Source organism: Sebastes umbrosus, chromosome 24 (assembly GCF_015220745.1).
Source record: "Sebastes umbrosus isolate fSebUmb1 chromosome 24, fSebUmb1.pri, whole genome shotgun sequence".
Taxonomy (NCBI): Eukaryota; Metazoa; Chordata; class Actinopteri; order Perciformes; family Sebastidae; genus Sebastes; species Sebastes umbrosus.
In genome coordinates this window covers 9811341-9837249 of record NC_051292.1, presented here as the reverse complement: position 1 = coordinate 9837249, position 25909 = coordinate 9811341, and the positions used below count along the sequence as shown (strand labels likewise).

At 41.5% G+C, this 25909-nt stretch overlaps 1 protein-coding gene and 2 long non-coding RNA genes across 7 annotated transcripts in view; all 3 read left to right on the top strand.

Moving 5' to 3' along the window:
- Positions 1-25909, top strand: part of LOC119483977 (protein FAM184A-like) — a 49060-nt gene that overhangs the window by 378 nt on the left and 22773 nt on the right. For 4 of the 5 annotated variants that reach the window (XM_037762509.1, XM_037762512.1, XM_037762511.1 and 1 more), the window contains exons 2-12: positions 10973-11050; positions 13294-13428; positions 13722-13820; positions 15531-15737; positions 16153-16326; positions 16455-16616; positions 17336-17471; positions 18495-18676; positions 18759-18944; positions 24695-24817; positions 25699-25860. In XM_037762509.1, coding sequence (XP_037618437.1) covers positions 10973-11050; positions 13294-13428; positions 13722-13820; positions 15531-15737; positions 16153-16326; positions 16455-16616; positions 17336-17471; positions 18495-18676; positions 18759-18944; positions 24695-24817; positions 25699-25860 — 1644 coding nt within the window. The remainder of the gene's footprint in view (positions 1-10972; positions 11051-13293; positions 13429-13721; positions 13821-15530; positions 15738-16152; positions 16327-16454; positions 16617-17335; positions 17472-18494; positions 18677-18758; positions 18945-24694; positions 24818-25698; positions 25861-25909) is intronic. The other variant, XM_037762513.1, reaches the window with a different exon arrangement.
- Positions 6-1051, top strand: LOC119483978. The gene is made up of 3 exons (XR_005205883.1): positions 6-227; positions 288-710; positions 779-1051. It is a non-coding gene; the product is annotated as an uncharacterized LOC119483978 (long non-coding RNA).
- On the top strand, positions 1114-1525 carry LOC119483979. The gene is made up of 2 exons (XR_005205884.1): positions 1114-1184; positions 1253-1525. It is a non-coding gene; the product is annotated as an uncharacterized LOC119483979 (long non-coding RNA).

The window sequence follows — 25909 nt, the reverse complement described above, 5'->3', positions numbered from 1 at the left end:
TCTGTAGAGGTGTTTAATGAGTGATGCAGGATGCACAGCAGTGGTCCAGTCAGTCAGAGGAGCAGGTGAGGAGGATGGAGATAGTAGTGTAGAGGAGGTGTGCTGCTGCTGGTGCATGGTGCTGCTGGTGTGGGATGGCATTTGTAAACATGCTGATGAGGAAGGATGTGGTGGCATTTTATTTATGGTGTTTTTAACATGGACTTTGGTGCAGGTCAGGAGGTGTGGTGCTAATGTTAGATGTGGTATTTTATGTTGTTTTTAACATGTAGTTTGGTGCAGGTCAGGTGGTATTTTATGGTGTTTTTAACATGCAGTTTGGTGCAGGTCAGGAGGTGTGGTGCTAATGTTAGATGTGGTATTTTATGGTGTTTTTAACATGTAGTTTGGTGCAGGTTAGGTGGTATTTTATGGTGTTTTTAACATGGAGTTTGGTGCAGGTCAGGTGGTATTTTATGGTGTTTATAACATGGAGTTTGATGCAGGTCAGGTGGTATTTTATGGTGTTTTTAACATGTAGTTTGGTGCAGGTTAGGTGGTATTTTATGGTGTTTTTAACATGGAGTTTGATGCAGGTCAGGTGGTATTTTATGGTGTTTATAACATGGAGTTTGATGCAGGTCAGGTGGTATTTTATGGTGTTTTTAACATGTAGTTTGGTGCAGGTCAGGTGGTATTTTATGGTGTTTTTAACATGTAGTTTGGTGCAGGTCAGGAGGTGTGGTGCCAATGTTAGATGTGGTATTTTATGGTGTTTTTAACATGGAGTTTGGTGCAGGTCAGGTGGTATTTTATGGTGTTTTTAACATGTAGTTTGGTGCAGGTCAGGAGGTATTTTATGGTGTTTTTAACATGGAGTTTGGTGCAGGTCAGGAGGTATTTTATGGTGTTTTTAACATGGAGTTTGGTGCAGGTCAGGAGGTGTGGTGCTAATGTTAGATGTGGTATTTTATGGTGTTTTTAACATGGAGTTTGGTGCAGGTCAGGTGGTATTCTATGGTGTTTTTAACATGTAGTTTGGTGCAGGTCAGGAGGTGTGGTGCTAATGTTAGATGTGGTATTTTATGGTGTTTTTAACATGGAGTTTGGTGCAGGTTAGGTGGTATTTTATGGTGTTTATAACATGGAGTTTGATGCAGGTCAGGTGGTATTTTATGGTGTTTTTAACATGTAGTTTGGTGCAGGTCAGGAGGTGTGGTGCCAATGTTAGATGTGGTATTTTATGGTGTTTATAACATGTAGTTTGGTGCAGGTCAGGTGGTATTTTATGGTGTTTTTAACATGTAGTTTGGTGCAGGTCAGGTGGTATTTTATGGTGTTTTTAACATGTAGTTTGGTGCAGGTCAGGTGGTATTTTATGGTGTTTTTAACATGGAGTTTGGTGCAGGTCAGGAGGTGTGGTGCCAATGTTAGATGTGGTATTTTATGGTGTTTTTAACATGGAGTTTGGTGCAGGTCAGGTGGTATTCTATGGTGTTTTTAACATGTAGTTTGGTGCAGGTCAGGAGGTGTGGTGCTAATGTTAGATGTGGTATTTTATGGTGTTTTTAACATGGACTGTGGTGCAGGTCAGGCTGTGTGGTGCTAAGTTAGATGTGGTGGTATTTTATGGTGTTTTTAACATGGAGTTTGATGCAGGTCAGGAGGTGTGGTGCTAATGTTAGATGTGGTGGTATTTTGGAGCAGGATTGATGATATTTGCGTCCTTGCAGGGTTCATAGGTCACCATTAAATACTCAGGTTTGTTTTTGATGCTAATAGGTAGTGGCAGTTATTTATGAATAGCTTTTAGGAAGTGAATTCTTACCTAGAAAGAGTTTTCCTGTGATCTTACTACTGTGCGCAGACTGTACTACAAACTGTAACTACTACACAACTGTGACCACACTGTATTACACTGATAGCTGAGAGTTTTCCACATGTAAATGTACCTTCTACCACACCACTGTTTAACCCGTGCATGTTTTTTTTCTGCCATCACAGGGCTTCCATTGCCTCTCAAGGGCCGAGGGAAGTTATGTAATCTTGGAGGGATGCAGAGGTTTGGCAGAGCTGCTTCTCTGTACTCCACCTGAAACCAGTGTAGGATACAGGGGACACTGTGTCTCGCTGTAGTAGAGTAGAGGATTTAAGGGGCCAGCTGCAGTTTACAGCATCTATAGGGTGCAAATGAAGCCGTTTATGTGATCATGCTGTACAGCGAGAGAGAGACAAAAGCAGAGAGTAGAGGACAGAAGATTTTTACATAACAGGCATGGTGATGCTATCCCGGTTGCAGAATTAGACACTGTGTGTACAGTAGGATAAGCTGTACAAATACACACAATACTGCAAATAGATTGAAACGGTGGATATCCAGGACTGAGGATTATAATGCAGCGCTTGATTCAAATTGTTTGTAGTGGTGGAGAGATTGGCAAGTGGAATTAAGGTCCACAAACGACAGATTTAACACTTTGAAGGCAGTCCAGGAATGTGTTTTTGACCCTCAGTGGGACTTTAATCATGTTTAAATTGCAGGTTAGGTGATCTGCAGGATGACTGTGATAGACCTGACAACCTGTCCAGGGTATTGGAGCCTGCTATCAACCACGAATTGACCAACCTTTTACCAGCTCAGTCTACTTTCAGTTATAATAATCAATGTATACATGGCCCCCGAGGTCAGAGGCAGAGGCGAGGATGTAAAAGGACATTTTTCTGCTGAACTCGCTTCATTAATTGTCATATTACTACTGTAGCGCACTGGTTCCCAACCTTTTTACCTTAAGGCACCCCATTTTCTTTCATTGAGTAAACTGACGACCCCTGACTAAGTGACTTTTTATGATATTTCATATTATATTCAATGCATAACAATAACAGTACAGAACAACTGATACACTGTATCGTTGTTGTGTATTGTTACACAGTAACTGCAGGAAGTTTGGATGAATTTTGAGCAGATTATTTCCTGTGAATATTATATAATATTTAATATAATATAGTTTTCCTGTTATTTTTAGGAACCTTTAATGCAAATGTCTATTATATATTCATTTTTTAACAATCATACTTACTTAATAGGCTCTTTTTTAGGACAAATTCAGTGTTTTCTTCTCCCTGACACTTTATCCTGTTGGCTCTTTGTTAGTTTTAACTGCATACTTTTGTATTTTTTAAGTTTATATCTTAAATAATAATCCAAACTTTTAGTTTTCTTCACAGTAGGGCTGACTCAAATGCTTCGGAGCTTCGAAGCTTCGACCGTTGCCATGGTAATCGACCTCCAAATCAGTATTAAAATGCTTCCTTTTTGTTTCTTTTTGTGTAATAGTAAAGTATAAATCCCCAAAATAGCCTATGAAATAAGGAATAATCCCACAACATTATTCATTATTCAAGAAAATTAATTATTATTAGTTATTCTCAGTCGGATATCACAGTTTGTTTCACGCAGTAGGTTCACGAGCTGAATACAATTACTTGATTAGTGAATCAACAGAGATAATCCAACTATTTTGAGTCAACTTTTTAGTAATTTTTAAGCAATAATAGTGAAAAAAATGGTGTAAGCTTCTCTAATGTGCTGCGTTTCTCTGTTATATCATTGCAAACTGGATATATTTCGGTTTTTAATTGTTATGTGTAAATAAGGTGCAGATCAATCGATAAGGAAAATCAATGTTTGAAGGATGGGATGTAGCCGATATGTGCGGTGGCGGTCAAAGAAGTCAATGAAATCCCTGGCCTAGAAAATCTGTTTAAAAATATAGTCGTCTTCTCGACCCTCCTGAAAAGCTGAGAGCTTTTTTTATCTGTGTCCAGATGTCTTTGCTTTTTAAAAATTGAAGGTGTTATGACAGATTTATGCCTTCCATGTTTTGCTCGTGTGGGGTTATCTATCTGCAGACTCTAGTCCTGCTCAGTGTGGCGCATGTGTTACTCTTCTGTGGGAACGTTTTCAGATGCATTTCTCATGTGTTTGTGTGATTCCACTTAGTGGTGGAAAATCTTGCATGAACTAAATCCACGTTCTCTGTGAAGCTTTTTCTTTCATTCCGCTTTGTTGATAGCTTTAAATGTGTTTGAAGTGTGTGACTGCAGGTATACCGCATTGTTTCCCCTCAATAATCGTCACGCAGCAGTGCTTCGAGGTAGAGCAGGTGGAAAGTAGGACATTTTCTTGTTGTGGAACGCATGAGCAACTTGCTTGTTTTGGACATTTTCAAAGAAAGCACACAGAAGGACGTCCCACATTACCTTGTAACATCAGCAAAGAGAGGAATTAAACTAAAAGCTTAAGCCTAAATTTGAATGAATCAACACATCTAACATTTTGACTACTGCAGGGGCGCTTAATTATTCAAGACTGACTTTGATTTGTGGAGAGACATTTTCTGTCACATGGCTTCATTTTTCATTGCAAACACACAGTAGGACACAAAGCCAGCCAGCATTACCGTAGGTCACGCTACTCCCATTACTTTCATCATCGATTAATCCTCAGATTATTCTCTGAATTAATCATTTGGTCCATGAATAAATAATTAATAAGCGATTGTTTGTTTTGTCAGAACAGTCCAAACCACAAAGTTTGCCCCACGTATGACAATACAAGCAATTAAAGCAGAGAAGAATTGACATGTTTACCTGAAAATTACTTAAATTTAGGGCTGTCAATCGATTAAAATATTTAATTGTGATTAATCGCATGATTGTCCATAGTTAATCGAGATCAATCGCAATCTTAAAGGGAGATTTATCAAGAATTTAATACTCTCATCAACATGGGAGTGGGCAAATATGCTGCTTTATGCAAATGTATGTATATATTTATTATTGGAAATCAATTAACAACACAAAACAATGACAACTATTGTCCAGAAACCCTCACAGGTACTGCATTTAGCATAAAAACATGATCAAATCATAACATGGCAAACTGCAGCCCAACAGGCAACAACAGCTGTCAGTGTGTCAGTGTGCTGACTTGACTATGACTTGCCCCAAACTGCATGTGATTATCATAAAGTGGGCATGTCTGTAAAGGGGAGACTCGTTGGTACCCATAGAACCCATTTTCATTCACATATCTTGAGGTCAGAGGTCAAGGGACCCCTTTGAAAATGGCCATGCCAGTTTGTCCTCGTGTAAATTTGGAGCGTTATTGTCACGGTGGTACAGTAGATGATCTGCTCTGCTCTGATTGAGACTCTGATTACATGCAATCTGTGTCTGTAGACATCCTGGATTTTACCTTTCATACCATTACATCATTTTGAAGAGTTAAAATATGAAAACTCCTGACGTCAGAGCTCCCATCACCTCATTTTCGGTATTTCAGACACCTTTACTGCACCTGCGGGTGGCGTTGCATAGCTTTAATCAGCTGTTTTCTACATTTACCAGGTGGAACTATTGTTTGTTGAAGCAAATCAGATGGAAGATAAAAAAAAGGGCTGAAATCCAAACTCTCCTTCACTTTGATTTGCGGCTTGTAATGCATTAGCTTAAAAGCATGGTTACGGCTCAAATACAGAACGCAGTGATGAGTTATTATAGCGGCTGCACAGCTGGACTGAACTTCTCAGCATTTAAGGAGGAGATTCAGCTGAATGAGGCTGTAGAATCGAGTTGTTTTCTTGCTGTGCTGCAGCCACAGTCTATTGAGCTCACATATTAGAGGGCCAAAGGTCACTTAAAGAGCATATTGCTGTCTCTTTTTCCAGCCTGTTCGCATGAAAAGGCATATGAATGCCACGATATTAGACATTTAGCGTGCAATAAGAACGCCTTTCTTGCTTTTGGCGTGTCATGTGTACGCCATTTAGTCTGTACTGACTGCAGTGTAGACGCATCTGCGTATATATGCTACGCTCAGAGCTGGTGATGTTGAATAAAAAGCGAGAGACTGCTTACGGCAGGTGGGTAGAGAGGAGATTGGTCCAACTGTACACCGTTGCCAAGGTTGCCACTAGTGAAATGTATGCTGGGATACTTGCTGGGAGGTCACACAGTCTCTCGAGAGTTCCCCAACTTCAGCTCCCGAAATAAGAACCCAGATTGAGGCCTGCAGTCGATGCTGTTTTGGTATTTTTCCGGTTTCCTTAATGCTCGTATCTTTAGGCTTTGTTGTTTACATTAAAGGAGTAAAGATGATTTAATCTAATGCAGTCCGTTATATATTGTTTTGACAGTGTTATCTGGATCAGATGATGTTTGCCTCACCATGTCTTACCCTGCTCTTTTTCTGTACATCACAGAAAAGCACTATTTGTTTCTCTATCACAGAGACTCAGTGTGTCCTTGTTCTCGCCTGCTGTGTTTGCGAACGAGGTTGTGATGTGGCGGTGTGTAGTGATGCTCGGGGAGGGGAAAGCGTGCGCGGCGCAGAGTGTCCCGGGAGCGTCGGAGCGGCACGACAACCAAAAAAGAAGGAACAGATGCAAAGCGCTTTTTAACACCACGACTGGGAGGACAAAGTCAATTCACTGTGTGTGCTTCGGCTAATTGGTATCAGAGGATGCGTTGCCACTTCATTGGTGGATGAAAAAACAGCGGACTAAAAGCTCAAATGTCGGGGGGATCCCGTTAAGACTGCGGCACCTCTGAGAATAAGACTTTCGTTAATCCTTTGATTAGTGAATATGATGGTAATCCTCTGAAAATGAAGAGTTTTGTTAGCTGTAGTTCTTCTTGAGACATCAATGACCTTTATTTCTGTAGTTCAATCAGTAGTGATCGACTGTACAAAATGTCCTTTAGCCTCCTCATTCATTCTGCCTCACTGTTGATAGTCGGCCTTTTTGATGAAAATGTGCAATTGGCCATAGATTAAACATGAATTCAATCTGAATGATACATTTTAATGAGACGTTTTAGTGTGCCATAATGGTTTAAATCTCCTTTTCTGACAGCAATAAAACGATGCAGTAAGAAAACCCTTATCTTTATCTTTTTTAATATTCTAGGCAGGAGAATCATCTTTATTTTAAAGACTTTGAATAATGACACCCCGACCCAATAGTGGCACATTTGTAGAGCTGCATGCAAAGCCTTGCATCCGTTCAGTTCGGCTCACGTTCTCCCGGTGAATAGGGCTGCACAATTAATCGGAATATTATTGAAAACGCAATATGGCCTACTGAAATATTCAAATCACAAGAGGCAGACTATTTGTTAAAGGCAAAATGTGTGTCGAAATATCATTTTAGATTACATTTTGTTGTGCTGCAGTGATGTCCTGGCCTTCACATCCTATTCTACATCTTTGTTTGGTGCAGATCCCCACAAAAATCACACCACAATTGCAATATAAGTCAAAATAATCCCAATTTTTTCTTTCAAAGGTCTTTTTATTGCTTATCAATAATAAATTAAACACTAACTGTACAGTGAAAAGGTTTAGTTTTGCCCTACAACACATTCATCTACTCACACAAACACAAAAGCAGAAGATCTATTCTAAATAAGGGATGAAAAAAGTTAAAATAGTTGACAACATTACAGAGAAAATATATATAATCCATCTTAATAGTAACAGAAAAAGTAAGTTGTGCAGCTCTACCGGTGAGCTCGGGGGAAATCATATAATTCAGAGGAGGCACACTGTAGTCTTCACCCTCCTCGAGCCAATAGAGAGGTCAGCAGCAGGAAGGATTCACCGAGTGTAGTTGTACTAGCTGCAGGCTGTTGTGTTGCCTCCTGGCTCGGTTTTGATTGGCGCCTCGGGCCAGAAAAGTTTCCTGTGAAAACCACCAGCAGAGACGAGAGGAAGAAGCTGTCACTCTCTTTACTTTCTGATATTGTAAAAGTTGTCATATCTACTGTAGGATGTGCATATGCATGCTCTGCTTCACTTCTGTTTGCTCACTGAGCATGGTAAAAAATCAACTGTATATTGTTCTCATCTCATATTTATGATGACTGGAATGCTTCTCTGCTCCCTGAGAATGTTAATCAGCTTGTTATGGCTTGTCAGGTCGCAACCAGTCTGGTTGACAGATGCCAATTACGTCTGTTTAAAACAGATGAAGGCTCCAGCGCAGTGGAAGCAACGCATTTCACAGCACGTTTGCATTTTAACATGTTGGTAGTAGCAGTAGTAACAGGAACTTGAACCTTTTCGCTTCTGCAAAGGACAACAATGTGCATAAAGTTATAGATATTATAGAGTTTTAAAGCTGAGCAAATCCAAATAATTGTTAGTTTTTTGAGGACGTCTTCCAGATTGTCATTGCTGTCAGGGTGGATAAGTGTTAAACCACAGGACATCAAAGCTTCCCATCAACTCCCAGGATTAAAATCAGAATGAACTGAGCTTCAGGGCTTTCAAGTTAATCGATTGCATAATAAATATGTAATATAATCAATCAAATAGTGTCATATCCGTCATATTAGATGTATGCAACACTAACTAAATGCTTGGACTTGACATCTTAGGTGGACTTTATAGCTTAACGCCTTTTTTGAGTGTCATTCCAGGTTTTTACCCGTAGAAAAATATACATTCTGTCTTCTTTTTGCTCCTTTCAACCTCGGCCTACACCGGATATATGACATTATAATGCACTGAGTACAGGTATCATAGCTTGGACTGCAACCAAGTATTATTTTCATTGTTTATTAATTTCCAAAACTGTTGAAATGTTACTGTTTATGCAATTTATCAGTCCAAGGCAACATTATTTCATCAACAAATGTGTTTTTCATCACAACAGCAGAATCACTTTAAGACACTGAGGGGGGAAATTGCATTTATTTATGGAAAGCAAGCTTTAGTGTTAGACTTGAGACACAAATAGTAATGTATCCCTATTCCTGGGAGATGGAGGGAGTTGAGAGAGAGAGGAGAGGAGGAAGATACAGAACAAAAAAGGGGGGAGAGATAAAAGGATGAGAGCGAAGGGAGAGAGGAGAGGGAGATGAAAGCAGCAGGCACAGCAGCGTCATTAAAATAATCATGTATAATTGAAGGAACGTTTCCATGGCTGACTTGCTGCTGGGAATCAAAGGCTCACACTCGAGAACAGAAGGGCGAACAGCTACCTTACTCTGACTTCTTGAAACTGGTGTCGAGGTAACATCGCCGGTGATGTACCGACACATAAAAACACCCAGGTAGTGATTGTCAGGAGGCAAATAAACCACCAAAACAAGCAAAATACAGTTATTGTTCCACTTTCATGACAGTATCTTCAAATGACAGGTATCACAGGTTGACGATGATGGTATTTCATCCACAAAAACATATCCTAAGTTGTTTTTGTGCTGCAGAGCTTTATTCCAGTCATGCAACAGTTGGCTGCGTGAAACAGATATAGTGTGATTTCAGTAACCAGGTCTCATTTGTGATCATTACGGCGTCTTCAGGGCGTACGCTTCAAACAAAGTGTTTGTCATCTAACAGCAGCTGGTGCTCTCTTTCTGACAACAGCATCGGGGTGGCGGTGACAATGTTTGTAACTTTTCCGAATGTGACAGTCACTCCTACTCGGTCAGGTGTGTGGAGACGGAGTTTAATCTCTTTCTTCTGTCACTTTTTAGGTCAACAACTGAGTGCAGCACCGTGGATGTCTTTGGAGGAGAGACTGACACTTTTAAAGACTTTAGTCTTTAGTTTTCTGTTGTTTCTATTGGGCATTGTATGAAGCATACTGGGACTTTAATGCCCTGTTCACTCCTGGCATTAACGTGCGTCTTGGGTGAGCCGATCACAAGTGGACAGCTCAGGAGTGAATGCTCCCAAGATGCATTGAGATCCGATCGCTCGGATCACATTCGGAGGCGGTCTGGGCCGCATATTGGCCACATTCTTTTAGCAGTGTGTATGCAAATGTGTCCTGAACAGCTTGTGTAGCCGAGGGTTACATATAAGGGGTAATGTACAGCGCGCAACCCAACGCGGAGGGGTCTTGCATCGTCCGACATCAGAACTGCATCCATATCAACGGTCTGTTAAACAGTCAGGTATCCACATGTTGTCCTGAGCGGTATACAATAACCCTATGTTTTTGTTTATAAAATACACTAATATGTAGGATATTACTGCCGCCAGATAAAAACAACAACGCATTTAGTCGGTTAGAGTCGTCCACTTGTGATCGGATCACCCAGGACGCATGTTAATGATCCCATGTTGGCCAAACAGACGTTTTGAGGATCCTTAAACGAGGTTTCACATCGAGCCATGTCACCTAAAATGCCATTTCCAGTGTTCCTACTAGTGTAATTTGCTCACTAAATACTTGTTATCTGGCGTCAAGGTACAGATGCATTACAGCGGTGGTTTTAGCATTTCCTGCCAAGTCCAGTACTTTCAATAAAATAGAAAAATCCCCAGCTGTGATTATCACTTGGATCCAAAGTGGTGTTTAAATGTCAGAAAGTGATGATTACATGCCTGTGACACTATGCCTTATGGAGGATAATTAGCATCTACATCCTGTGTGTAACTCTTCACCTCGTCTTTAAGTGGAACAAAATGTGCAGCTTCTAGTCCTGCAGGGCTGTAATTCAGCTGACCATGACTGAATATTAGCTGCTCACCGGGGGGGGGCTTCAATTTGCTGAAGCTTAAGCTTTTTTAAAGCTCCCGCATATCATTTACCTGCAGCACATGTAAAACCTACTTATACGTCTGGGAGAAGCATGACTGACAAGATGTTATTCACTTAGGCTTGTTTGTGGAGAGCAGACTTTTCAGGTGACCATACTGAGAAGCATGTGGGAGTTCATATCTGTAAAAAGTTTAGACAAAACACAAGGAGGTGAGGTGCTCAACCGTGTCTGTGAATAATGCCGTCTTTACTCAGTGTGCGAAACCCTATTTCTCTCCTTTCCTGATGTTATTAGTATCGATTTTGTTGCTCTCTGTATGCAGAGCCGAGCTTCACTTCTTCACTGTAACTATCGATCTGATATCGAAACAGTTAATAAGAGCTTCACATGGCATCCTCATTCCGTCGTCTCATTCTCTCCCCGTCTCCAGGTGATTTACGCCCTCAACACCAAGAACGACGAGCACGAGGAGGAAATCGAGTCTCTGAAGGATGCCCACGAGGACGAGGTACGAACACAGCAGAGCAACTCTGATTATAAAGAGCACAAGGTCACTATCCATCATCTTAGTAGTTAACACACACTGTAATGTCATTAGTTTCATTGGAGGAATTCGGTGAAGTGACATCCTGAGTGAGGGTTTTTATTTCAGTGAGTGGCAGCGTGCTGCAGTGGGAGTAGAGGGGCAGTAGGCGATCCTGTCACACTGCAATTTTGGTGTCAAGACTGACCGTATTTTAGCTGTCTGCAGGGAGCAGGTCGATGCTGCACTGGGCATGGTGCACCCTTGTTTTTGTCATATTATAGGGGGGAAGCTGCTCTCTCTAGGCCTCTCCAAAATCGCACAAACCCAGTTTATTCACGCATGCTTGTCTGTTTCACCTTCATTAAAGATTAACCTCTTTTACCCGAGGAACCCGGTACCGAGTTCGTCTGAGCTGCGTGTTAAAACACTGCCTTTAAAACCTTTATAAAAATGCTGTGATGGTCTTTTTAATTACAAAATCAACGCACGAGAAATTGTATTTTTCCTTTATAATATTTTTGACCGTTTTTTATAATGAATTGACTTTGGATTCTTTTTTTGTTCTCTTATTTACATTGTTAGTGATCTTATTTGTTATTATCTACTTGATCATATTTCATTATTATAATAAAACTACTCCCTTTGGAGTCAAAATTATACAATCTAGTTGTTTTTTATTGATTTTCTACTGTGCACAATGGTAGAATGTGATGATGCACAGGGTAAATGTCATAGCCAAAGCCTCCATTGTGTGCACATAGCCTCCTGTAGTGGATATCAGTAGTATTATAGAGTCAGATTCCCTTTCAAGAGGTAGAAAACCCATTTTGGCACACTTTGGGTAGCCAAGTGGCCAAATGGAGAGTCCTCCTGGTTGTAGTCAAGGAGTTGCTGAATGAATTCAGTGGCATCTCTGTGCATGGCATCATTGCTATAATGGTGTTATCCACTGTCTAATCTAGAAATCATTTTAGGATAAAAATGTAAATTTCTCCCTTGGTTCATCACAATTTCCTCAGGCATAGTAACAGTCACAATGTTACTCACACTGGGGGTGAATTCTCTGAGGTCTTACCTATCCATAGAGACCAAGATCATGCATATAGACGTGGTAGTTGTGGAGCTATTCTTTATTTATTTTGGGTATGTCTGTCTAGGAGAACCACATCTTCCAGCACCCTAGGGCTTAAGAGGTTAATTACACAGAAACAATACAGTGTCTTTTGACTTGAGCCTTCCTAAGTCCCGCCTCTTTTCCATCTGTGCTCCAATAACAGTTGAGCAAGCTTGGAACCGGGACTTAGAATCAGTCATTCAAGTGATGCCATGAAGGTAGAGTAAAGATTGATGTCTTAATGATTAGATTAATGTCCTGCCCTTTCAGCTGATTTACTCACGTTACAGCTATGTGAAAGTGGCGAGTACATATGACTGCCAAATGAAAGGGATAAACCAACATATAGGGGTGTTAATTAGCGAGGTGTTTTTCCTCCACAAGCCTTCAGGACATCTCGGATGCTTCACTGGAGGAATGAACACCATCATCCAAAAGACATTCCCTCATAACACATTGCTCCATAATCTCCTTTAGGTGATCAGATGGGTTGAGATCGGGTGACTGAAGGCAATATGATTCACATCATTTCCATACTCCTTGGCGCCCTATTTAGAAAAGCATCTGCATTCATTACGCTCCGCCACTCATTCATACAGCGATTTCCTTTCATTTGTCACGGGGTACGTATGTGCTCCATCTGCAAGTCTGTAATTTGTGTGATGCGCATTAACCAAAGTGTGATTACCCATGTCATATTGCTGCTCGCTGCCTTGAATACATCTTGTTCAACTACCACCAGGCTGCTGCAACCATGATCTCCAATGACAGTTTGTTTAAGGACTAAGCCGATATGGTTTTTAATTTCATTCCTATTGCTTTCACAGAGAAGTGGTCTTTAATTTGTGTTGCTTTCAAGTGTTACATTTTCAAAGTGGGACTTTTGGAGACAACAGTTGTGCTGCCTTATTTCTACATTTTTCCCACCCACTCTGTACGTGGGTTTTGGAAATCCTCTTCATGTTGTAATGGAACAAAATAGCTCAGTGTCATCACACTATATTGTCCAACCGGTTGCATACATTCAGTCGTTTATGAGACCAATCTGTGACTTGAATTTCTTTCCGCAGTTTTCAAGGTGTTGACTGTTTTTTGTTTTCCGCTTGCTCAGGTGCAACACATTGTGACCGAAACCAGAGACAAGATCATGCAGTACAAGAGCAAGATGGTGGACGAGGCGGACCTGAGGCGGCGGCTGGCCAGTCTGGAAGAATCCGTCGAGCTCCACGAACACATGAAGAGACAGGTCGTTCACTGCTGCCGGCCGCCGCGTTTGGTTGTGTTTAGTGAGGCTTTGTTTGTTTGTAGAGCTTCACAGATGCATAAGTTATAGACAATTTATTTGCCATGTTGTGTCATAGTTCTGCAGCCGACTTTTAATGAATTCAATTAATTTCAAATCTGCATGGCATCTGATAATCTTGTGATTAAAATATAGCAGTGATTGCATGAAATTGCATCTATTGCAGTTGCTTTCATTTTTTCATTTGAATTGAAATAATGTAACGCAGCTGTTGTGATGTTTTTGTCGCTTGTCAGGCGTTAGCAGAGTTTGAGATGTACAGACAGAGAATGGAGGATTCGCAGCTCTGCACCGAGGCCCAGCACACACAGAGAGTGGTTTCTATGAGCAGAGAGGTAAGGCTTTAATCACACCTACACACACATACTAGCTCGTCGAAAAGGAGGCTAAATAACGCTCCGAACTTGGGTTAAATTTTGACGAAGAAAAACTGGCATGGCCATTTTCAAAGGGGTCCCTTGACCTTTGACCTCAAGATATGTGAATGAAAATGGGTTCTATGGGTACCCACGAGTCTCCCCTTTACAGACATGCCCACTTTATGATAATCAGAGTATTAAATACTTGACAAATCTCCCTTTAAGGTACATTTTGAACAGATAAAAAAATGTGCGATTAATTTGTGATTAATCTCGATTAAATATTTAATCGATTGACAGCCCTAGTCATAACACAAAGCAGAAACTTGTTTCCACCGGCTTTATCACAATTCTGAACTGTTATATGCCATTGAAATGGTAACGGTGTGTCTAATATATGTGTGCCACTTTTTACAAACAAAAACAAATTATAGATATTTTGAAATAATTCTCATATTGGCATATAGCTCGTATTAGTGGTCAAAAGTTTGACCTTAGGGGTGTTGCGAGATCTAATCACCTCCGTAAAGCATCAGCATTTTTTTTAGATGTAACTAAGGTGGCGGATTGCTTGGCCGGAGCAGCTCATCGCTCATTGCCTCCAGGGAGTCAATAAAAGAGTTCGGTTCTAACGTTAATATATACGGCAGCAGAAGTGATCTGCACTCAATGAGCTGCAGCCTGTAAAGACCCGCTACAGACAACATGCTCGACTCCACAGAGCCCTGAAGCCCCGCCCCCGCTGCTGCACACAGCCTGTCCACTTCTTTATTCAAAGTTTATGAATATTGAACATTTTGCGTGACCACATTGCCCCAAATTCGACAAAGCACTCCATGGGGTCCCTAGCAATAACACCCGCCAACACACATACACACACACATACACATACATACAGATTCCTTGCTTTATAGTTAGATATAGCTTAGTCTCATTCTCCTCCCCTTCTGCTATCTGCGCTATCTATTTTGCAAGGGCACCGTCGCTGCATCCTGGGCTTAGTGTCGCCCAAGATGATTGTGATTGGTTTAAAGAAACACAAACAAGCCAGAGGGTTTTTCTCCTACACCAGAATCATAATGTGTGGAGCCAGACCTTTCTTTCTTTCTTTGGAGATAAGTCTGGCTATGCAAGACTAGATTTGTATACAATAATCCAATAAGCATTTCAACAAAACCATATAGAATGTAAAAAGTAACTCAATATCAATCCAATATAAATACATATATATCATGTCATGTATCATATCATGCCATCATATGTCACAATATCATCTCTGCCTGCTTCTGTAGAGTCTGATGGCAGTGGGCATAAATGAACTCCTGACGTGTATTTAGATGTGATGAGCTGGTGGCTGACTGAGCTCCGCTCATCATCAGTTCATCTATGATGGGATTCGGTGTATGTTAGCGTTGGTGTTGTCCTCCTCTCTGCCACTGCCTTCACACTGTCCCACCTCCAGCTTTACCAACCTGCTGTCTGCTGCCATCACATCACATGACATCACATCCCATTTTTGTATATTTTATTCCACCTCATGTCTGTCAGATCTTTCGATGTTACAGTCGTTTCAGAGGGATTTTCAAGAGGTGCTGTGAGCGTTTAGCTTGGCACAGGTCGAGACGGAGTAGGCAATAACACACAAACGATTCAAACAGACTAGACTATGTCTCGTGGTTTCAATAGGTGGAAGAGATGCGTCGGGATTTTGAGGAGAAGCTGCGGGCGTTCAGCCAGACTCAGGCCGTGTTTGAGGCGGATAAGCGGCGAGCGCTGGAGGAGCTGAGGGCCACCCACCGCCAGGAGGTGGAGGAACTCCTCAACAACCAGCAGAACCAGAGCGCCACCTCGACGGAAGACCAGGAGAAACTTGCCGAGCTCCATAGACAAGAGGTGGGCTAAGATCGAGAGAGGAAGGAAGATAGATGTGTTATCTTTGGCTTTTGTGGAGAGTTTACACAGCAAGTTACTTGATGGGGTAATTGCTGTTTTGGTTGGCATTAAAAATCGAAAAAAATAGTGTTGTTTTGTCGGTGTAGTTGGCTTATGAGTGTAAAATAAACCTGCAGTGGTTATAATCTGGCCATGGACCTTTGTTGCATGTCATCCCCTTGTTTTATTCCCATTTTTCCTTTTTCCTCTCAGCTGTTTAATATCCAATATAAAAGATAATCCTTTAAAAAAAAAAAACGGTTGAGATGTGCAAAATTTTGCAGTTGGCGTTTTCATTCCAAAGATTTTTTTTAATGTATTTTGGCAGCTTTGAGTAAAAAAAACAAAGACTTTGTCTTCATTTATCTCTGTGTAGGTGGAGGCGTTGATGGAGAGAGTGGAGGAGATAACGAAGGATAAGGTGCGTCTGCTGGAGGAGTACGAGGCCAAGCTGGGCAAGGCTCAGGAGTATTATGAGAGGGAGCTGGAGGCCATGAGGAGAACACACCAGCTCACCACTGAGAACCTGCTGGCCTGGAAAAGGACCGAGGTAAAACAACAACATCGGTTGCCGTATATATATCTTTAGCTGCTAAATTCTCCACCTGACTGTCCGCTGCGTGCCGGGAATGTCATCATGTCTCAGAGTGACTGACGTATTTCTTGCCTCATGTGCAGGTTGAGCTTCGTAAGGAGTTCCAGGCGCAGGAAGCGGCGCTGCAACGCTCGCTGTCCAAGCTGAGGAGTGAGCTGCAGAAAGCACAGGAGGAGGCCAGAGAGAACCGAGACAGGACCAACAGACTGCAGACATCGCTGGCCAACGCAGAGGGAACTATCAAGGTTTGTGTAGTAATAGACCTAGGACAGGTGTAACGGGCACTGCAGCATTTTTCTTGACCAAAAAACAGTCAATAGTTCTCTTCATTTTGAATTACCGGTACGTTTTTAAGGTTGTGATGTCACTCGAGGAGGAGTACAGGGCGCCGTTTCACACATAAACGCACAAATCAAGACAGACCTGTTAAACGTCAGGCGCACCGGTGCGACCAATGAAAATGTTTTGTCGCACTTGACAGATCTTCTGTCGCACTCTGGAGCCCTGCAGACTCAATGAATGAATGAACATGATGCATTTCTCTTTAGGCACACTGATTTGTTCATAAACGCATGGAAATAGCGCTAAGCCCTGTGACTACCGCTGCTCATACGGACATTTCCCGTTGCATTAACAGTGTTCCAACCGAAGCACAAACAGTATGAGAGTCTTCTTTTGGTTGACTGTGGGTAGGAAAGTGGGCTAAATTGGATGAAAAACAGTTGCAGAAAACAAAGACAAAAGCGAAAGCCTCAGGGCGACGACGGTTTTCAAGAATCTCAGTGTGGTGGGAAATCCAATGTGGTGTGCACTGATGATCCTGCAGGCAAATGTGCAGAGTCTGAATAGCTGGGTAGCTTTATGCGACTCCAGGCTGTGGTGGGAGAGAGATGACTGGGTTTTTAAAATGGAATTGCTGTGGTGTAATTGTGAATGCATCTCTCTGTGTGTGTGTGCACTGCAGAACCTGCACAAGCAGCTGGAAGAGGCCATCCAGGACGGAGAGATCTGGGTGATGCAGCTGAAGGACACCGAGTATGAACTAGAGGGCAGCAGGGAACGAGTTCAACAGCAAGCAACTGAAATCCTCCATAAAGCCAGTGAGATGCTCCTCTTCCTATTGCCTTTCACAGTGAGCTGTGCACAGATGTTTTACACAACTCGCTGCAAACTCCACCCTGAAAGTTCCTGTACTTTCAGAAAGTACTAACCCCCGAGCAGGGCCTTCATTGGGGGTTAAAAGACCCCAGAAAATGTCCCTGGAACTTAATTTAGACCCTGGTCCCTGCAGTGGAAACGCAATGAGTTCCCCAAAAGGTTCTTAGTATCGGGGGAATGTTCCTGTGGTGGAAACGGGGCTATTGTGAAACTGAGAAACCGTTCAAGAGCCTAATTTCCACTCCAGTAGTTACTCATAAATAAATGGAGACACACACTTAATTAACCTAACTGCATATCAGTACTGCTGTCTGCTCTGCCAGTCTTTAGAAGAAGCGCAGTTTCATGGATTGTGTCACAATGGCAAGGGCCAGACAACTAATTATATAACCGTGATACTTAAAATGAAATATTGATATCACGTTAATAATACACTTGTGATAATATCGTGTTAATAATCCAGCGCCTCTTAAATCATTTGTGTCTTTCCTTTGTCTTTCTTTGTACTGTTCTGGTTACAGACTCTCTCTCCAACTCCCCACACTCGTATTTCGAGTGTAATTAATCTGCCAAAAAAGGAGACAAAAAGCACAATAAACAATTTAAAGATGAATTCTTTTGGCCACAATAATCGTGTAGTGAAAAGCTGATATCGTAACATCTCCACTTCATCACATCACACCCGGATCACTCTAGAAATCCTTGTGTATGCTAGTCTGAAGTGTGTGTGAGATGTGCACAATCTCTCTTTCTGCCTACTCAATTTCAGTCAAAAAACGCACCACACTACTTTCCCTTCCCATTTACCAGTTCTCTACCAGCAGCTTGTATTTCTCACGGGGACTTTTGAATAGCTGATACTTTTGTTCGATTGCTTGTGGTGGAGATTTGATTCAGTGTGTTGAACTGTTCTGATTACTAAGTGTGGTGCCTCTTTGACACACTTTTGATTTGACTGTTCCCAGGTCAGATCGGGTCCTTGCAGGCCACCCAGATGTCCCACGAGGCGACCATCAGGAACCTGGACCAAGAGCAGAGCCGGCTGAAGGAGAAGATCAGCCGTCTGGAGGAGGAGAGGGAGGCTGTGCTCAACCAGAGCCAGGCCTCCAATGAACAGCACAAACAACAAGTGCTGAAACTAGAACAGGTACTGTTAACCCTTCCTTAATCCCAGTCCAGTCTGGAAAACAGGTCATTAATCATATAAAGCGTCCTCTGCTTCTCCTCAGTCTCTGCGCGAGGAGCACCAGGGTTACGAGAAGGAGCTGTGCAGGCTGAGAGCGCACTACGAGGAGGAGATGCATCGCTTCAAGGAGGCGCAGGTCAGAGCGCTGGAGGAGCTGGAGGGGAAACACGAGGCCATGAGGGAGGAGGCCCAGCAGGAGAAAGACGAGGAGACGCAAATCCTCATGGCGGTAAGTCCTATGTTAGGATTTACGTATGAACTAAACTTGAATCCAAAAGATCATAAATAAAACAAAACAAAAAGTAAATAAGCTACCATGATAGTGCGCATACATATATACATTTAACATATATAGTAATTTATTGTTATAAAAAGAAACACTGACGGCTGTGTTTCTCTTATATTTACACACTGCTGTCAAACCCGCCGTCAATCACTGCAAAAAAATCCCAAGCTCAGCTCGAGTTGCTCTCTTGTGGTCTAAGATATGTGGACCAAGGAAAACATATTCTTTGTTTACCCCTGTTATGAAAGTAGACATCTTTATCAACCTTATATAGAAACCCCACGGTGGTAAAACATGAAAAAAAGGCCTCCATATTCATATAAAAACAGTAATTACATCCTTGAGCGTTGCTCTCAGGGTTTTGTATCTCTCTCGTTTCAGTGCAGCACCGTCAGCAATTAAATTCCCTCCTCGGAGCAAACGGCCTCAGTCGTTTAAGAAATATGTATCCCTGAGAAATGAGCAGCTCCCTCCACTGACTGCACACACTTAATTAGGTCAACATTAAGACTAAGACGTGAAAACAACATCACTCTCTCTGCGTGTTTCCCTCTGCGGCTTTCAATCTGTCACGTCTTTTTTCCACTCCTCATCCTCTCTACGCTCTCGGTACAAATGACCTTCTCGCCAACAACGACAGATCAAATGACACTGGTTCAATTAATTTACCCTGATTCATTAACCGCAACAGCATTACATTACCAACAACAAATGCTTGTATGCAGCTCACGAGGACTGCACTGTTTCTTCTTACTAGTCTGCTATTTATTTTGAAGCCTCTATACTGCCATGGGCTTACTCGCATCAAGCTGTGACCATTCAAGCTGTGCTGTATGAAAGCCAGTCAGCACAGTAGCAGCAGGAATGTAGGAGAGAAACTAAACCTGAAAGAGATTCAGTTACAGACTACAAAAACTACTAAGAACTAAGCACGGTTCATTCTCAGGAGGGAAGGTTCCAAGTGAGCTGAGCCGACACTAGAAGGTGGAGTTCAAACACTGGAGACCACTGATTGGTCAGAGAGAACCGTCACTGACGTGACACGGGACATCCTGTACAAATCGCTACGCTACGTACAATGTGGTCTAGGCTACGTACACTATGGCCTACACTAGGCCTACGCTGCAGTATGTACACTACGGCCTGGGCTACGTACACTACGGCTTACGCTAAGTACACTACGGCCTACAGTATGTACACTACGGCCTACGTTACATACACTACGGCCTGCGCTACGAACACTGCGACCTACGCTACGTACTCTATGGCCTACGCTACGTACACTACAATCTACGCTATGTACAATACGGCCTACGCTATGTACACTACATTCACGCTACGTACACTACAGTCTACGCTATGTACAATACGGCCTACGCTATGTACCCCACAGCCTACGCTATGTACACTACTGCCTACGCTACGTATTCTTCGGCCTGCCCTACATACAATACGGCCTGCGCTACGTACACTACGGCCTACGCTACGTATTCTTCGGCCTGCCCTACATACAATACGGCCTGCGCTACGTACACTACGGCCTACGCTACGTATTCTTCGGCCTGCCCTACATACACTACAGCCTACGCTACGTATTCTTCGGCCTGCCCTACATACACTACGGCCTACGCTACGTATTCTTCGGCCTGCCCTACGTACACTCCAGCCTACGCTACGTATACTCCAGCCTACGCCACGTACACTCCAGCCTACGTTACGTACACTCCAGCCTACGCTACGTACACTCCAGCCTACGCTACGTACACTCCAGCCTACGTTACGTACACTCCAGCCTACGTTACGTACACTCCAGCCTACGTTACGTACACTCCAGCCTACGCTACGTACGCTCCAGCCTACGCCACGTACACTACGGCGTACAATTGATGAAGTGCAGATGTTCCTTTATTTGGTTGCCGATGAGAGGATTCAGCAAGTTGTTGCGTTTAAGATGATGTCACAGCAGTTTCACGAGGTGCTGCTATGGCGATCAGCTGAGAATCTTGGCTACACTGAGTGTCTACTATCTGCAGTGGGAAACGAAATAGAGAAAAAGGACCAGGTACCAAAAGTGAGTTGAGTCGAGCTGAACGATGCAGTAGAAATGAGGCATATGTTCTATATATATATTGTATTTATGCTAGATTATTTGGTAACTATGGTTACACTAAAACAAAAGTGTACTGTGTTGTGTATTTACAAATGCCGTACATCCTGTTTCTATGTGTTATTCATCATTTAAGACACACGAGGTCCAATTGCGTTGTGGACTAATAATTTGTGACACCGTAAATACTTAAATAAACACATAAAGGAGCAGTTAAGTGCAGCAAAATTAAGATTTCCCCACGTGGGTCCATGATTTCGGGCTGATGATGCAGGATGACATCACCAGAATCGTCCAATCACGTGGGTTATCTGGTTGGTCAGCAGTGTTATTATATTCTCCTGGAATGGTAGAAGAGGAGGAGCGCTCGTTTTCCTCCCGCTCGCAGCCCTTACAGCACATTACACCCAATTCATTCACGCTCGCACGGCTCCACCTGCATTCAGCGGACATTAAGGATCCCATTCATACTGTTGACATCCAGTGAAAGTGAATTAGCTCAGAGGCATGAAGTCAGCATGATATAGCTCTACCACCGAGTAACTCCCAACAAAAAGACTATTCCTTTAACATTACAGCTTATTTTCTGCCTCTGAAATGATTACACACTTTTTGAGTTCTAAATAACTTTGAACTCGGTGCTCTCGCTCCGTCTCTTCCCATATCTCTCCTCTTTCATAACACTTCTTTCTCCCCTTCTCGCCCCTCTTGAGCTCAAGCTTCCAATGCTGTTTGAAGCAGACTGCTAATTGGTTGATTTTCATTGACATTAAATCCTGCCTCCGAGCCAAGTGAGAGCAGTGTGTGTGAGCATGTGGGTGTGTGTTTATAGATTCCCTGAAAGAGAGAGAGAGAGCGACGGAGAGAGGGGCTATGATGAAAAGGGAAATATTATGTAAGCCAGAGCGGCGCTGCGCCTCGTCATCTTTAGATTAACGTCTGTTTTTATATAAAAGGAAGACAGAGAGGGTGAGACAAAGAGACGCAGAGATGTTAAGAGAAGACAAAACTGGTCATTGTTGATTTTATCTTCTTCATCTTATTTCAGTTTAAACTTTTACATCTGTCAGCGAGATATTAACGAGTTTTAAAGCGAGGCAATAACATTTCTAATTCTACAAATTGCTTTTGCTGTATTAATTCATAATTCACCACCACAGTCTACTTAAGGCCAGATGAGACGGCAGTAGAATAGAGGCTTTGCAGTCGTATCTCTAATCTCCCTTCTGCTCTTCTGTGGATGTTAATTCATTAATTAATTCATCCTCCAGATGGAGGTAACTGTGACACCGTGAACCGTCTTGTCTTTAGCTGTTGTCTGGACCAGTGGTTGCATGTTGACATCAGTGTCAGATTTTCTTATTGAACGCAGCAGCAGGTTAAGATGATTATTTTCATTATCGTTTAATCGGCTTAATCTGATTATTTCCCCAGTTTATCGTTTGGATTATAAAACCATATCAGAAAGTAGTGAATCACAATTTCCTAGAACCCAAGTTGACGTCATCAAATGTCTTGATTTGTTTGACCAACAGTATAAAACCCAAAGATATTCAGTGTACTATAATGTATTAATATATATACTGTATATATATATTAATAATGTATAATGGATTAATTGATTATCAAAATAGCTACTGATACTCTATATTTTCTGTCTATTGACTAATCATTGCAGCTCTAGTTAAGAAGACCACCTGTCACACACTTAAAGGTCCCATATTGTAAAAAGTTTTTCATGTCTTTTTTATTATAAAGCAGGTTTAAGTGCTATATAGATACTGTGAAAGTATCAAAACGCTCAATCCGGGGAGAACTACACACAGCCCGCATTCAGAAACTGTGCCTTTAAACGAGCCGTCAGGATTTCTGTAACTTTGTGATGTCACAAATCTACAATATTCAGACCATTTCACAGTTGTAAACATCAACATTTTAAATGTGTCCCAGTTTATATCCGGGTGCGGTGTATGTGAATGACATCAGCTGACAGGAAGTAAACAAGAACCCAAACTGTTGCCTAGCATCGCAATAACATCAAAATGTGCTAAAACGGAGTGTTTCAGACAGAGGGTAAATACAGGTATATTCAGGCAGATAGTATGAGGAAAATAAAGTGTTTTTTTTAACATTACAGCATGTAAACATGTTCTAGTAGAAACCTAAAATACAATTATGATCCTGAAAATGAGCATGAAATGGGACCTTTAATGGTATTTTCTCAGTTATCCCACAGGCGATGCGATGACAATCCTAGTTTTGTACACCCCTCGTTTTTGTTATGGGTGTGTATTCTCTATGTTTTTCTGGATGAATGAATTGAACCTTTAACCTTGTGAAAGGCTGGAGGCACCATGATACAGGCACATCTACTGTAATTGAGTTAAAGAAAGAGGATGCGGATTACTGGTTGGCTCCCATGTGGATAGGATCAGACGAGCTTGCTTTATAGTTCCCTCACGTCGTATGGTATGGTATGGGAAGGAAGGTAGAGCTGAGGAAGATTCTCATGGTTACGACTTGCATGTTTCACACGATCGGACAACTCAAGGTGGTGAATAACGATTGTAATTCACACACTGAACCAATGCTTAGCTAGTGGCAATATGGATTAAACCAAAGTACATTGATGCCAAAATCTTGTAAATGCAGTATTGCCATAATCAGTCTTTCTCATTCATTTGCATCGTTGCCTGCAAATCCAACCAGATGCATTAAAGGGGGACAGCTGCTGCAGTATGAACAGTATGGCAAAATCTATAATAAGTAACACATTTCCACGTCCTCACCCTATATCGCCACATTTAGCAGCTCTAATAGTAATCACAGTTGGTCATGTGGTTGTAAGAAATGTGGTGCATTTACTAAATTAGCAATAATCCAGCAGATGTTTGGCATACAAAGAAATCACGGTGAAATTAATAGCGTTTGAACTCACCAGGAATCTGTCTCTAAGGATACCATAGTGCTGTTTATCTAGCTGTATAGTGTTGCTTCTAAACAACAAAACACAATGGTGCTTGTATTTGTATAATGCTTTGTATTTTATAAAACATATCCACTATAGATATCAGTGCTATTATTAGCTAAGGCAAAAACCAAGAAGAGAAAAAAAAGAGCATTTCATAAGAGAAATTCCGAGTGGCCCAGAAAGGATTTGGCGCTGTGGTTTGAAGGATTATAGAAACCGGTTGGTTGCTTGGATGAGATGGCCTTTTAAGTTTAAAATGACAGCTCACGTGTCCCTCCTTCATTCAGTAGCCACGCTTCATTCTCAACAACTGCCACGACTCCATATTACGGCACAAATGGGATTTACAGTGGCTTCTGAGCTCCCCTCCTTTTTCTAGAGATTATACTTTCAGGGTAGGAATACTGCAGAAACGAAAAGAAAGAGCTGCTCGGCCTTCACAGTAAACATATGCACCGATAAATTGTCTTTTCAAGTATTTAGATTGTTGTTTTTTTGTATTTAAAATATAAAGTTTTTAGAATAAATCTCCAGTTTCAACACTCATGAATTGTCTTTCCTCTTGTTCCCACCCATCTTTTATTTTTCTTCCTTCCTCTTCCTTCTCCTCTCCAGAAAATGAGTCAGGAGTTTGAGATCAAGCGTCTGTCGTTGGAGGAGCAGCGAGACCGCCTTCAGCAGCAACTTGACAACTTGAAAGAGGAGCTCTCGGCCAAGCTCAATATGGCCAATCAGGAGGTATAAATTGTTAAAGAGATGGTTCTGGTGTTTTGAAGTGGGGTTGTATGAGGTACTTATTCAAAGTCAGTGTGTTACCTGCAGTAGATGGCGGTCTGCATGCCCCCAGTTTGGAGAAACAGACAGAAAACAGAGTATCAGCATGGGAGCAAAGCAATGTACTGTTGTGGCAGCAGCAAAATATAGCCAATGGTAAAGAATACAGAAATAAATACATTTAGGGAAATAAATAAGGGACAAAATGCAAAGGGAAAATCATGCAGAAATAAATGAATAAATACATAAATGAATACATACAATTTAATAATGAATAAATACATTTTAAATACATTTAAAATGAATAAATACATTTAAAAGTTCACAATAATAAATTAATTAATTAATTAATTAATACATGCAATTTAATAATAAATAAATACATTTAAAATAAATAAAAAATAAATGCACAAAGGTAAATAAAAAAGAAGCAAACAGAAATATTGATTTATGTCCCATTTTATCACTTATATTAATGCCTATATTTATTTTGGTACATTATTTATTTATTTATTTATTTATTTATTTATTTATTAATTAATTAATTAATTAATTAATTAATTAATTAATTAATTAATTAATTAATTAATTAATTTATCTATCTATTTATCTATCAATCCATTTATTTATTTTTTTATTTTTGATTTAGTACTTCATACAACCTCAGTTCAAGAAAGTCAAAGTCAACTCTACGTGCTGTTGAGTCCTAAAACGTAACCAATCCGCTGATGATGATGATGATGATGATGATGATGATGATGATGATGATGATGATGATGATGATGATGATGATGATGATGATGATGAGGATGATGATGTAATAACCCCTCTGTCGGTCTCTTCAGGTGTCCCACCTCCAGGAGCTGGTGAGGGAGGGCGAGCAGAACATGGGTTCAGCTCAGACACAGATCAACTGTCTGAGGGAAACTCAGGAGAAACTCAAGATAGAACTCGACGCTACTAGAGCCCGGGTCCGAGAGACCAGCAACCTGCTAACGGACCTACAGGTGAGGGGGAATACCAAGAGGATAAAACCTCAATACACGTTCATAAAGT